The sequence below is a fragment of the Zonotrichia albicollis genome, chromosome 1 (genome assembly GCF_047830755.1).
Source record: "Zonotrichia albicollis isolate bZonAlb1 chromosome 1, bZonAlb1.hap1, whole genome shotgun sequence".
Classification (NCBI taxonomy): domain Eukaryota; kingdom Metazoa; phylum Chordata; class Aves; order Passeriformes; family Passerellidae; genus Zonotrichia; species Zonotrichia albicollis.
In genome coordinates, this window is record NC_133819.1 from 99,933,789 (window position 1) to 99,947,935 (window position 14,147).

The 14,147-nt window shown below is 36.9% G+C and overlaps 1 protein-coding gene across 8 annotated transcripts in view; it reads left to right on the forward strand.

The window, feature by feature from the left end:
• Positions 1 to 14,147, forward strand: part of CDH19 (cadherin 19) — a 114,607-nt gene that overhangs the window by 84,712 nt on the left and 15,748 nt on the right. For all 8 annotated transcript variants that reach the window (XM_074548001.1, XM_074548012.1, XM_074547991.1 and 5 more), the window contains 6 exons: positions 246 to 365; positions 1,012 to 1,176; positions 2,148 to 2,332; positions 3,377 to 3,630; positions 6,056 to 6,192; positions 13,501 to 13,622. In XM_074548001.1, coding sequence (XP_074404102.1) covers positions 246 to 365; positions 1,012 to 1,176; positions 2,148 to 2,332; positions 3,377 to 3,630; positions 6,056 to 6,192; positions 13,501 to 13,622 — 983 coding nt within the window. The remainder of the gene's footprint in view (positions 1 to 245; positions 366 to 1,011; positions 1,177 to 2,147; positions 2,333 to 3,376; positions 3,631 to 6,055; positions 6,193 to 13,500; positions 13,623 to 14,147) is intronic.

Consider the following 14,147-nt stretch of genomic DNA (forward strand, 5'->3'; position numbering starts at 1 on the left):
AAAAAACATATATGGTTTATTTTTGTTTTAATTGAAATTTTGAATGCAACAAGAACAGCTGCTGAGGAAATATTTTCCCTTTTTAACAGTAAATTTAATAGATGCCATTTGCTCCTGTAAGTTTTTAGGACTGTTTATTAGTATAACTGGTATGTTAAAAGGTTTTTAAAGAATTCATATTTTGTAACTATGAGACAATTTATACAAGAAGAAAACAAACATAATCTACTTTATTTTTCCTTGAGGTATTTCGGTTACACAGGTAACAGCTACAGATGCTGATGATCCTTCTTATGGGAATGGTGCTCGTCTGCTTTACAGTCTTGTTGAGGGACAGCCTTATTTCTCAGTGGAGCCGAAGACAGGTACTACAAGTGAATTTGTGCCCTCATAAACTCATAAAATGGATGCAAGCAAAATTGTCTATCTTGATTTTAACAAAGATCAACTGACATCACTCTACACTCTTTCATCTCTGCATAGTTCCTAGAGCTGAAAAAAATCAACTTTTCTTTCCCACAGGAAGATGAAATTCTTTCTCTCTAGCAAATCCAAATTTTATTTAAAAATTTTTAAAAAAATTATCTTGTTAGAGTTAGACACTGAATATCATACTTTATACATTATTCTAGGAACACTTCTGAATCAACACCTCTATGGCACATCATGTGATATGTCTATCTGTATGTTGAGAAACTACAGATATGTGACATCCCTCCAATAGCCTAATTTCTGAGTAATAGAGAGGTTTTTATATGTTAGAGGAAATATATGGAGTATTCTGCTCCCCAGAACTCTAAATATACAGAATGGGTTTGACATACAGTGTACTTGCTACCATGAGGACTACTAATACCCAGTATAAGAACAGTTGTTCTATGCACAGTTTAGAATGAAAATTCATAACTGGCTGCAGTGATACATGTTATATGTATATTATACTATAAACCCATGTCAGATATTGAGAAAAAAATGAGACATATGCCATTGTATTATTCTTTTTACTTTTAGGGGTCATTAGAATGGCTTCCGGAATGGATAGAGAAACAAAAGATCAGTATTTGGTCATCATTCAAGCCAAAGATATGGTTGGGCAACCAGGAGCATTTTCTGCAACAGCCACTGTTACCATCAATCTCTCTGACGTCAATGACAATCCACCTGAATTTCAGCAACGTGAGTAGAGACTAATTACAGTAATGGAAGTCTTGAGGAAATTTAGATCCACTGTATCTCTGTTAGGTTTGCAGGTTGGTCTTTTTAGAACGGGGCTGTGCTTTAAAATTAGCATACAGCTGTAAAAAAAATAACATAGTGGAAAAAATCCCCAAAGTCCTCACAAAAGCTCAAAAACCAAGAGGAAAATAAAATCCATCATTTCAAAAATCTCAGATCTGCTGGTTTCTCTTACTAAGAGACTCTGGAGACAAATCGTTAAACTGCTTTCCCTATAATTTGCACAACCTCAGCCTAAAATCTGGAAAACAGGATATTTAGCATCATTTTCACTCCCCTTCTTTTCCTCTTTTCATTTGTTTCTGACTCATGCTAGAGAGTTTTTGGCAAATGATGTGAACCTCTCTGTCCAGGTAGTTTGTAGCAGATGTGGGAGCTGCTCATTGGGCTATCAGGAAAAAACTGCACTGTTGGGAAGTGCTGTCCTTGGTTGTTTTTTCACCCTGTTTAGTCATAGAACCATAGAATAATTTGTGTTGGAATGGATCTTTAAATGTCATCTAGTCCAACCTTCCTTGGACAGGGATGCTCAGAGCTGCATTCAAAGTGACCTAGAATTTTTCAGGAATGGAACATTCACCTTGTCTCTAGGCAACATGTGTTGGTATTTCAACACCCTCAGAGTAAAAACCACTTTTCTTATATCTAATCTAAACCTTCCCTCGTTCAGTTTAAAACCATGAGCTGTTTTGTTTTAGTCCTTAGCTCTGTACACTGATGGAGTAGGCTGGAGAGCGAAGGGTTCCCAAGGGAAAAGATTGTCCTGCCCTCCACCCAAGATCTATACAATGCCAGATCACATCAATTGCTCCGGTGGAAGCTGGGACTTTTCCCAGCTCTCTGAGAACCTCAAGCTACAGCACTATTAACCATGGCAGATCACTAAACTTTGCCAGCTTTTGTTTCTTTAGGACTCTACTACATGAGTGTCTCCGAAGAGGCTCCCGTGGGCACCACCGTAGGCAAAGTCTTTGCAGAAGACAGAGACACTGGGGACAACGCAGCCATGGACTATTTCATTGAAGCAGATAGCCCAGATGTTTTTAACATCATTACTAACGAAGAGACTCAAGAAGGAATTATCTTACTAAAAAAGGTAAGATCTCAGAAACTTTTGAAAAAATCTCTAATAATTGAAGGAAAATCCTCAAGAAAGCTGGATGTGCAGGGAAGATCTACTGCTTTGGATTCTCTTAATCTTTTTTGTTTAGGCTTTGTGATTTGATTGGAGTATTACAAGGGATAAAAAAGAAAAAATGCTTTTCTTTCTGTTGACATTTTTGACTCACTCCTATTACTGCTGAATATAATAGTGGCAGCAAGAATATCTTAATGTTATCCCTAACTGTGCCACAGACTGTATCCCGTTGTGAGAAAATGTTCTATCTCTTCTGTGCATTGCCTGTAAAATATTTATTAATAAATTGCAAGCAATCTCACCTCACTTCCAACGCCTCCTGTTAACTTAAACAAGAATTTACTAATATATTAGATAGTGGATTTTTTGTTGGGACACGGTTTTAAAAAGCTATTAAGTACAATAAAAAAGGACCAGTTTATGAATTAAGAAAATTAATATTCTTTGATACTGCATAATTTATTTTGGAACCACTCAGAATGATTTCTCAGTCATCTCAGGGATCACTGAAATGAAGATAGAGTTCAATAACCTAGTGAAATGTAGGCCTCTGAAGAATTGAATGCTTTAAGTGTGAACATCTTTTTTGTTTGTTTTGTGGGGTTTTTCTTTAGTTTGGGAAGCTATTTACTTAGTAGACTTTTTATTTATTTATTTATGTGTTTGTTTGTTTAATTCAAAAGATAAAGACCATGTAAAATTTTAATGAAACTATGTGTCATTAGGGATGATATTCTATGGGAATTGTTTTTTACAGTGTTGCTTGACTGCAGCATTAAAGCCAGTGTGAAATGTGAAAGCAAACAAGCACATTTGAATTTGAAAATGTTTTTAACATAAAAAGGAAACCTTAGAATTAATTTCTAGTAGTAACCCTTTTTATAAACAATCTTAAAACAAGTATAATGCTACTTTGTCTTTAATGTCACCCCATTTATTGAACTATATTTAATTTAAATATTAAGAAAGACATATTCCAAATCTCACTTTCTTTCTTAACAGAGAGTGGATTATGAGAGCAAACGGAGATACAGTATTCAAGTAAAAGCTGTAAATAGATACATTGATGAGCGTTTTTTGAAAGAAGGACCATTTGAAGACACAACCATTGTCAAAATCAATGTGGAAGATGCTGACGAACCTCCAGTTTTTACCTTGGACAACTATGTGATGGAGATTGATGAAGGAGCTATGAGGGGCGCACTGGTTGGGGCTGTAACTGCCAGAGATCCAGATGATGATGAGAGTCCAGTCAGGTACCTGTCTTAAAATGTGAACAATTTGTCACTGTATCCTGCTTTGTCTAAATTGCATAGTACATAGTGATGTCAGGTAAATGTAGTTGGTATTTCCAAAGGATATTTCTGTTCCTTACCATAGCTCTCAATTACAGTTAATCATGCTTTTATTGTGATAGCCAAGGTTATTGCTATTGTCATGGTTTAACCCACATCAGCAGGTAAGGACCATAAAGGCACTTGCTCACTTCCACAGCCACTGGGATGAAAAAGAGAATGCGTAAAGTTGTGAGAACTCATAAATAAAATAAATTCAAATAAAGACAGTTGTTAATTATTATTTTATTGATAAGGATAAGGATAAGGATAAGGATAAGGATAAGGATAAGGATAACGATAAGGATAACGATAACGATAACAATAACAATAATAGTATCAAACAAAATAAGAGATGGGAAAATCCCATATCTAAAACAAATACCCAAGAAAAAAAAAAGTGATGCAAAAAGACCCAAAACAATTTCTCACCACAAGCCAACTGACACCTAGCCACTCAACCCAACAACAGCAGATTCTTCTTTTTATACTATCCATGATAAATAATTTTGCTGTCTGTTAAAGGAGAAACCAGGTAATTATCTTTACCCTGGGATTTATAATTAAAATAGCTTCTTGAATTGCCTGACATCACTATGTACTATGCAATTTAGAAAAAGCAGGATACAGTGACAAATGGTTGAGACACAAAATAATTTATGGTGTGTAGATTTCTAATATGAGAAATATATATATATATTATGCTACAGCTTCAGAGCTGTAGGTGGTGATTTGTTATGATTTTCCATTAATTTACTGTTATTTATTAGACTAATAATAGTTTAAATTAAAAAAAAAAAGTACATAGTTTTTTTTTTTTTTCCCTTCCTCTAAAAGGGCTCATTTGGTGGTTTGGTTAGCTGACTTCTATATCTTCTGTGGAACAATTAAACATTAACACATATCTATAACTTCTTAGTCAGAAATGTTCTGGAGGAACTGGCTTCAAACTGAATATGTCCACATATTTCCAAAACAGTGATACAGGTAGTGCATCAATGAGTTTTGAATAGAGTACATAATTTCTGATAAAAAGATATAGTTTTGAGCTAAGTGCCATGAAAATGAATCTAATTTTGAAACCATTCCTATCATAAATGACAGCAGTACTTATAATTTAGAAAACAACTTCTGTTGGTTTGTGGACTCCACGTTTCAAACAAACAAGTTAAAAAGATGTGCAACAAAACCTCACTATGTTAGTAATAAAAAATAAAAAATACCTAATAAAGTTTTTCTGAAAATTTTTTTTTCAAGAGTCAGATTACCAAAAAATGCCCAAACAAAATAACTATGTCAGAAAAATTATAAATACCTCAAACAAAAGTTTATAAGTATCCAAAGTTTTGTTCAAATTGTAAGAGCTTTCACTTACAGTATTGTGCTGGTTCTTCAATTTATCTTCTTACTGATTTTTAAAAGAGACACAATGTAGCTATAAATAACAACCTAGAGAGTCATTTACAGAAAGGCTTTGTCAAGCAGAATTAAAGGTACAATAAAAAAGAAAAGTTGCATGTGGACATTCCAAATTGGAGTGGAAAGAATCTTTCAATTATTCAAACAGGTTTTAGTTCCATGAAATAGACTTTATTTAGCAACTGCATCATATGGTCTTTTGCTTTGTAGACCATTAAAAACAACAGTAAATATATTTTGCATTATCTCTGGTTGCTATTTCAATTGCAATATCTTTGGTTGTTATTTCAGTTCATCTTTGTCCTGCGACAAGCTGTTAGACTTTAACAGCTTGAGTGGTGTGTGTTTATGTATGTGCACATATACACATCCACATATCCACAGCATCCAGACCCTTTTTGGCAAAGACTCAGGAGCACAGAGTCTTTCCTGCAAACTCCTGCAGAAGGATTTTGTACTCTGCCTTAGTGTCACCTCATTACAGACAGTTGTGTGTCTTTATAGTGCCCCTTCCCTTGGCATCAGAGCATGTCAGCAATGATAAAATAGATTTGCTATTATACTTTCACTTAGATGTTGGTGTTATTCATTTCACAAGTGGCAATTTTGCTGTTTCTTTTCAATGAAGTCATTCACCTGCTGGGAGACTGACTTAGAAGTAAGAATGAATAATGCATTTCAGATTCAGTTCATATTAATATAGATCTGAGATGTATTTAGTTTTATAAAAAGAAGAGCTTTGATCTTGGCAGCAGTGAATTTTAAATGTTTATACATGTACATTTTTCATGATTTCTGAGTTGTTGCAGCACACATTTATATGCATATATGCACAGCTCTATTTCCTCAGCTGACAAAAGCTTTCTATATCCTTGCCTCTGATGGAACTTTTCAGTACTACAGAATGTCTTTCCTTTTTTCGGTGCAGGTACTCCATTGTCCACAGCAGTCGTTTAAAGAGACTGTTCAGCATCAATGAACACAATGGAGCAATCATTGCCACTGAACCTCTGGACCGAGAGAGAGCTTCTTGGCACAACATAACTGTTACAGCCACAGAAACAAGTGAGTAAGAAATGTAAGGAACGCTGGGGTTCTTACACCATGAACTGTAATTATCCTCTGTATGTGCCTTCTTTAAAGTGGAGAATACATTCTTCTTTCTGATTATATTGCTGTTGCTTGCTACACTAAGGAGCATTATTAAAATGATTAGTTAAATAGAAGTGGAATGTACTTGAGCTCCAAGGTCCTGTGCTTTTTCATAAAAGATGACCTTATGAAAAAAGAAATTGTAATAGGATTGAGAGTGTAACGCTTTCAAGATACACTGAAGCATAAGAATTGCTCCTGCAGTGCAAGATCTTATGTTAAATTAGACCCTGGTTAATTTCACACCAGATTTTTGACTAGTGTGAAATTAGCCAGGGTCTAATTTAACACCAGTCAGAAACCTGTGGCTCAAATTAATTGTAAATGTTAAGGCCTAAATCATCTAGACGTCTATTCAGGGACAATTAGAGCCTTAAAGCACCCTCTATATAGATTTCACCTGTCAATTTTGTTTGAAAGTCAAATGCAAATTACCTCTGTTTGTGTTTTTGGTGATCTGTTTCCCCTGAATCTGGGACAGCACTAGAAATTTAATAGCTCCTCATTTATAAGGCAGTTTAACAAGATTACTGGGATATTATTTAAAAACTATTTCCATTCATCCTCAGGAAGGAGAAAAGCAATATGAAACTAGAGTAACAACAATAAATCAGATCTATTTTGCCAAATAATCTTAGCATCTGTTTTTTACTCCTGAATCTCAGTTAAATGTAATTTATTGCTATGACCACTTTAAATATATATTATTCAACTTCAATGTTGCCAAAAAGGGGACTTCCCTGTAGAATATTACTGCTGGAAGTCTACTATAGGATAGTCAGTATCGATTTTCATTGAAGTTTTTAACTTGTACTTAGGAATTGATGGTACTATCTTCCTTTTCAGCCTCTTTGTGAGATTTTAAGCATGAATTTCAATGTCATGTTACAGCTCTATGGAAACACAGCAGGACAACTTTGGCCTAGAGTTGTTTTTTTTTTTTTTTTTTTTTTTAGTTAAACAATAAAACAGGAGAGAACCAAATGTTACAAATGAATAACTGTCTCTTGCAGCAAAAGAAAGTTAGACTTTCATGGTAATGAAAGTTATTATAGAGAAATAGAGACCCCATTATGTTCAAATGCTTATTCTTTATTTCTTTAATGATGATATGGTCACTGTCTATAATGATATGTTCAAAATATCTGAATTTAGGTCACCTTAGTCTGGGCACACCTGAAAGGATTTGTATCAGGAACTAGCAGTATATTACTTCTTAAAATACAACTATATGTACTGTGTGCATGAGACATTTGGTGAATGGCAATGTGGCTCCACCAAAGCACAATCAAAATGTCATTAGAGTTCATCCAAATAAGATATTCATTGTACCTTAGTTAAGTACTGAAACTGTGTTACAACAGGCCCCAGAAGCCTGTTGATATGCCCTGACATTCATACACTACACAAGACTTTTGAGTCCATTGCAACAATTGCAGGGATAAAAGATTAGTGAGAGAGGCTTGACTGTGTTACTCTGGACCTGTGCGGTGGACCATCGTATCCTCATGCCATTGAGGGAGCATGTTTTAAAATGATTCAGAAATAGGGCTTAATGTTAAGTTGTTGGAACTTAAATGTGAGCAGGAAGAACTTGCAAACTTTTGACTCTCCACTTTATGCCAAAAGCTCAAGAAAAATCAAGTTTCCTTTCATAAGTTTTTACTTGGTTGTAAGAAACTTTCACCAAGTACAAAGCTCAAGCACAAATAATGGCATTCTAATACTGCCTTTGAGCAAGAAATCTTTAAATCATTACTATCCAATTGACAGACAGTCAGTACTGGTTTTCCCTAAGCTCAGTACTGGAGTCAGTTCTGTTCAATATGCTTTATCAATGATCTGCATGATTGGACTGAGTGCACTCTCAGTCAGCTTACCTATGGCACCAATTTGGCTGTGGGAGGTTCTTGTGTTGAAGGGTATAAAAGCTCTGCAGAGAGATGTGGGCAGGCTGGATTGATGGACCAAGGCCACTTGTATGAAATCCAACAAGTTCCAGGTCCTGCACTTGGGTCACAACAACCCTGCGTGGCACTGCAGGCCGGGAGCAGAGTGGCCAGAAGGTCCTGGAGCATATCCAGGAGAGGAAACAGAGAGAGTGAAGGATTTGGAGCACAAGTCCTGTGAGAAGCAGCTCAGGGAGTTGGGGTTGTTTGCATTGGAGAAAAGGAGGCTGGGAGGGAACTTTGTCTACAAGTACTTGAAAGAAAGCTGCAGGGAAGTAGGGGTCAGTCTCCTCTGTCATGTAACAAGTAAGATGACAAGACGAAAGGGCCTCAAGCTGTACCACGGGAAGTTTAATTAGATACTAGTGATTTTTTTTTTTCTGCAATAGGGTTGTCTAGCATTAGAATAAGTTTCCCAGGGAAGTAAATGCGTCACCTTCCTGGGAAGTGTTCAAAAAACCTGTGAATGTGATACCTGGTAAAAATGTGGGTGTTAAAGTGCTGGGCGCTGCTGCCGATCTCTTGTCCCCAGCAAGCCTCTCCTGCCGAAAGGCAAGCTGAGTTAACACTCAGGCAGTGCAGTCTAACCTCCACTCAACACTAAGCACAGCTGGCTCAGCGATAGAGGCAAGAAAGGCTCTTTTGCAAGGTTTTATTCCAGCAGAGTAACACTGCTACCAAAGGACAAACCCAGGAAAAGAGGATCAACCATGTGGATCATGCAGCTTATAAAGGGGAAGGGTGGGGGGCGTAACTAAGGGGTGGGCAGAGGGGCCTGGCAACCAGGGGTAGAGGGGTGGCCACCAGGGGTACCAAGCCAATGACAGGGGAAGGAGAAAACCAGGGAAGTTGAGACACCATGGGGGAGACTGTTTTTCTCTTTGGGAGGGATGACTCTATTGTTTTTCTCTTTGGGAGGGATTACTCTATGATAAGTAGTTAGTGTTTCCAGGGCTGAGGGCTTGAGGATTGACCAAGGGGGGAGAATTCATGGGATACCTCAACCTGGGGTCATGGTTTAGTGCTGAACGTGGCAGAGTTAGGTTGACATTTTGACTTAATTAACTAGAAGTCTTTTTCAACCTCAATTATCAACGATTCTGTGATCAGTTTTACTTAATACTGTCAATCCCAACAAAATTAACTCACAACAGACAAATGTCATTTTATCACTGAGTCTTGCTGGTGTCCTTTCATGGGGGTCTCCAGACCTGGATACAGGACTGAAGTTCTGTGATAATTTCAGTATGGATAATATAAATTTGAAATTGAATGTCACCCTGCTTTGGTCACATATATATTTTTGTTGATAAGCTTTTAACTTTTTGGAGTAGTCCTTTTTTAAAAAACTATTTAGGTTCATTTCTTTTAGGAAGTAAAGAAATTTACCTTAGCATAAATGATAGTCATGCTATAAAAACATGAATTATGAAGATAGCATTTATTGTTGGTAGTAGTGCAAGTATTATTGTTATCATTACAGGTTTATCTTCACTTGTCTCATGTCAATGTAAGCTTTCTTTAATCCCCTGCAAATACAGAATTGTGTTTTGTATATAGAGATGGTCATTGCTTTTATTTTCAAGTTAATAATACAGGTCCCTAGCAATTGAGGTGTTATCTTAATTTTCACACTGATCCAGCTTGCTGCACTTGGCATTCTCTTGTCTTTGTCCTTGTTTTTCAAGTCCTGATCTCTCTTGTAGAGATTGTAACAAAAAATTTCTGCTAATTGGGAGATATTTAGATATTGTACGATATGGGTGCATTAGCTTTTTTCAAACTTCTTTTCAAAATGCAAATAATGGAGTAACTCTGCTTCACCAAAACTGTAATAACTATAATTAAATATTAACCAGACACTGATTTCAAGAGTGTCTTTGCAATATGTTGCTCCCTCCCAAAACAAAACAGCTGTGATTTCAGAAAAAATAAAAATTTTCATATTGTTAAAAACTTCCATTGATACAGAAATGAGAGAAATGATTTTCCTTGTCATTTAACCCTATACTAAGGAAAAAAAATCCCATCAAGGCAGCCATGGTGCTACAACCCAAATACATTAAAGAATTAGAAACAAGGCTATTACAAAATCACTCCTGCCCACACCCCCCCCCAAAAAAAAACCAAAACCAACAAAAAACCAACAAAAAACCTAAAACCTTTCTTTAAAAGAATACAGATGTGATTCCAACAACGTGCTAGCTAAATGTTTTGTGTAAACTAAGGATAGTCTTTAAAGCCAATATAGTACCCATGAATGCTACAAACAAGGAAGGTAAGAATAGGCAAAACTAGCTGGGTCCTTCCTGTATTATTTTCTATACAACTGAAGCCACCAAAGGCATTCCCTGCCTTCTGTTAAAGATTAAAAAGCTCTCCTTTGAAAGACAATGTAGTCAAATCTCTGCCCTATACATCCAATTGTGACTTCAATAAAAGAATTAAGGTAACTCCTACACTCTTTATATTATTTTTAAAAAGAATGTATGATACTTCTTATGTTTATCTAAACGAAGCCGAGCACTATTTCATTGCCTATTGTATTATATGGACGTTTGATTCAACAGGAGAAATTTCATCCCACAAAGAAATATTTTTGAAATGAGTCTGACAGATCACAACGTTTGGTAAATTAGCACAGCTGTAATGACTTCACAGGAGGAACAGAAATGTGAAACTGCTGAGTATCTATGCCTTTATCTCTGTGGTACTTGCTTTTCCTGCTATTTCCTTGAGCAAAAGACTCAAAGGTATCAGCATAGATTCCATAACATCCAAGAAAACAAATGTTTGGTCCAAGCACCTAGTGTATTATGCATTAAAAAAGTAATGTAAGAACCAACCAAACTGATGTAGCTGGAAAAGAGGCAGAGAGAAGTAAATTTAGCTTTTTTCTTAAAGATCTATTTAATTAATTTAAATCAATGCCTTAAGAACTTCTGAAAAGATCAGATGCAGTGACACTAGCACTGAACATGAGACATATTTTAACTATAATTATTGAGGCAGTCCTGGTTTAGATATAGGTGCCTGATGCATTGACAGACATTTAGGCTGACAAATGTTCAGTATTCCTGGAATATCTTAAGATTACTTTAATTGCTGAAAAACATCTTAATTACCCAACAACACATCCATGTTAATGTGAGCATTGTTATTTCAGAGCAACTTTGTGCCTATAAAAATAATAAATTACATTAAGGATTAGCAGATATTTCTTAAAGCTATGCTGTGTAAGGCAGGATTCCATGTCCTGAAAGGTAAAGGACTTCCAAGAGGTATCCAATATAGAATCAAAGAGTGAAGGAGTAGTTTGGTTTGGAAAAAACTGATAAGGTCATTGAATCCAACCATGAACCTAAGCACTGCTAAGCCCACCACTCAACCATGCGCCTGCTGCCTAGTCTGTATCTGGCACTATAGATACCTTCAAGGATGGTGACTCAACCACTTCCCAGGGCATCCTATTGAAATGCTAGACAAGCTTTTCCAAGAAGAACATTTTCCTAATATCAAATCTAATCTTCCAGTGGTGCATCTTGAGGCCGCTCATCACTTCTTACTTGGGAAAATAGACCAGCCCCCCAGCTCCTTGCAACCTCCTTTTGGGCAATTGCTGAGAGTGATAAGGTCGCCCCTGAGCCTCCTCTTCTCCAGACTATCAACTCCATCTCCCTCAGCCAATCCTTGTCCAGATGGGCACAAGTTGGCTCATGTTCAGCTGCTGTGGAGCAGCAGACCCAGGTCAGGAATGCTGCTGACCTGTTTGCAGGCTCAGCCAGTAGCAGTCAGTCACTCGGATTGACACAGACAAGGCTTTGCTTTCAGCAGCACCTACATACAGGACTAACCCTGTCTACAAGCACAGGCAGCCCACTCCCCTCTTCTTCTGGGAAGGCAGAAGATCACTAATGCAGACACATACACACATGCACAGCACTCTCCAGATTCACAAGCACACACATACTCATGGATCCCTTCAGTATCTGTTTGCCCAACGCCCCTTCCTGAATCCCAAATCCTCTTATCTAATTCACAGGTCTCCAACTCACCAGCCAGTGCACACCTGATGCTTACTTGAAACCCACAGAACTCGCACTCCGATTTGCAAGTCCTCCCTAAGTGTGAACCTCCCAAGCACTTCTCCTGGACCCAAGGATCCCTAACAATTGTTGAATCCAGTTTAAATTTTGTCAGTAAAAACATACACGAACCTCATGCACACCAAGTCTGAGGAGGGCACAGACAATTGTCCCCTGTGCTCCTGAGTCAGTAGCTGGCATCACAGATTCCCATCCTGCTCCAGTATCTGGAATCAATTTTCATTCACACATATGCAGGTCACACCAGGAGCTGCCACTTAATCCTTGCAGCACACATACATATGCAGAGAGAAAGAGTGAGATTATGCAGAAACATGGCTAAGAAAATGTTTATTAAGAGGATGTAAGTTGAGAGAACAGACTGGTGATCAGGTGCAAGGCTAAGCCAGAAAAATGCACTGGCTGGCCCTGTTCTGCACACAACCAGCCCCTTCTATTCCCTTTTCTAGCTGAACTTTGTTCCTCTCTGCATGTATCCCGTGGGTCCATAAATCTCCACTGCGTCCCTATTTTGCCAGATCTGGGGTACCTCTCATTTAAAGTCTTGCCAGTTACAAAGTCCAAGTTGATCTAGCCAGAATTGTTGTCCTGTGTTTTCTGGATAACCCATCAATTATCATTAGGTTTGTTCCTTATCATAGTCTCTGTGTTTATCTTGTCAGGTCTGTCTCTTGGTTTTGCTTCTGTTTTCCCCTTTTTCTCCCCTGGTTTCTCAATTGTCAAGACCACTGATCTGATGGAAAAAACACTCTCACACCACTTCAGGTGCCCACATCAATTAGTATACCTGACCAGGTTATGTCCTCATCCTCCCCTCTCTTTATCACTTGTCCCACAGGTTTTTGATCCAGTATATTGTTCATGGCTTCCTCTTTGTCTTATTAACTCCTATTTAACTGGAAAAGCACCAGATACCCTTAGAAGAGTTGTCACTTTCCCACCACATAACCTTAGATATGGCTTGTACAGTAAATTTTTCTAAATCAACAAGAAATTATTTATTTTTTACTGATCATGTTTTATTTTTTTTACATTTAAATCAGTTTCTGATTGAGTAAAGAAAAGCATGAACAAATCCAAAATTTTCTAATCTTTATATTACTTTAAAATATGTAGAAGATTATTCATAACTTTTTTTTTTATTTCTGTCTTTTTTCAACCATTAGGAAATCCTGAAAAAATTTCGGAAGCAAATGTGTATGTTCAAGTTCTTGATGTTAATGATAATGCACCAGAATTTCCTAAAAATTATGAAACATTTGTTTGTGAAAATGCAGTTTCTGGACAGGTGAGCATGAAGTAGTTACCCATCATTTTTCTCACTACAGTGAAGATTTGTTCTGAGATGTTTAGCATTGATTCTTTCAGTTCTGTGAGTACAGACTGCATTTTTTCTATTTCCAAAGTTAGTTCTGTTGATATATGCATAATACAAAATTTAAATTTCTGTACGATGGTGTGTATTTTTTCCCCCTTTAAAAGAAAATCTGTATGTCTTGTTTGTGTTTTAAAAAAAGTAATAAAGTACAGGCAAAAACTTCTGAAAAAATATAGGACACAAATTTGTTTCATGTTAGGGTCACAGTTGAAAAACCTGTGGCTGGTAACTTCAGCAACAACATAAGAACCAGACCTAGACCAATTTCAAACCAGATACATTGTGTCCTTCAGGTAGAAATATTTTACTGTGAACTGAATTCAAATCCCGACTAGTTCAGCGCAAGTCTTAAAATGTTTAAGACATTGCCCTCACTACACCTTCCCTAGCTGGCAGCTTAATTTATTGTTATATTTAACATCCTTCCCAGGAGGT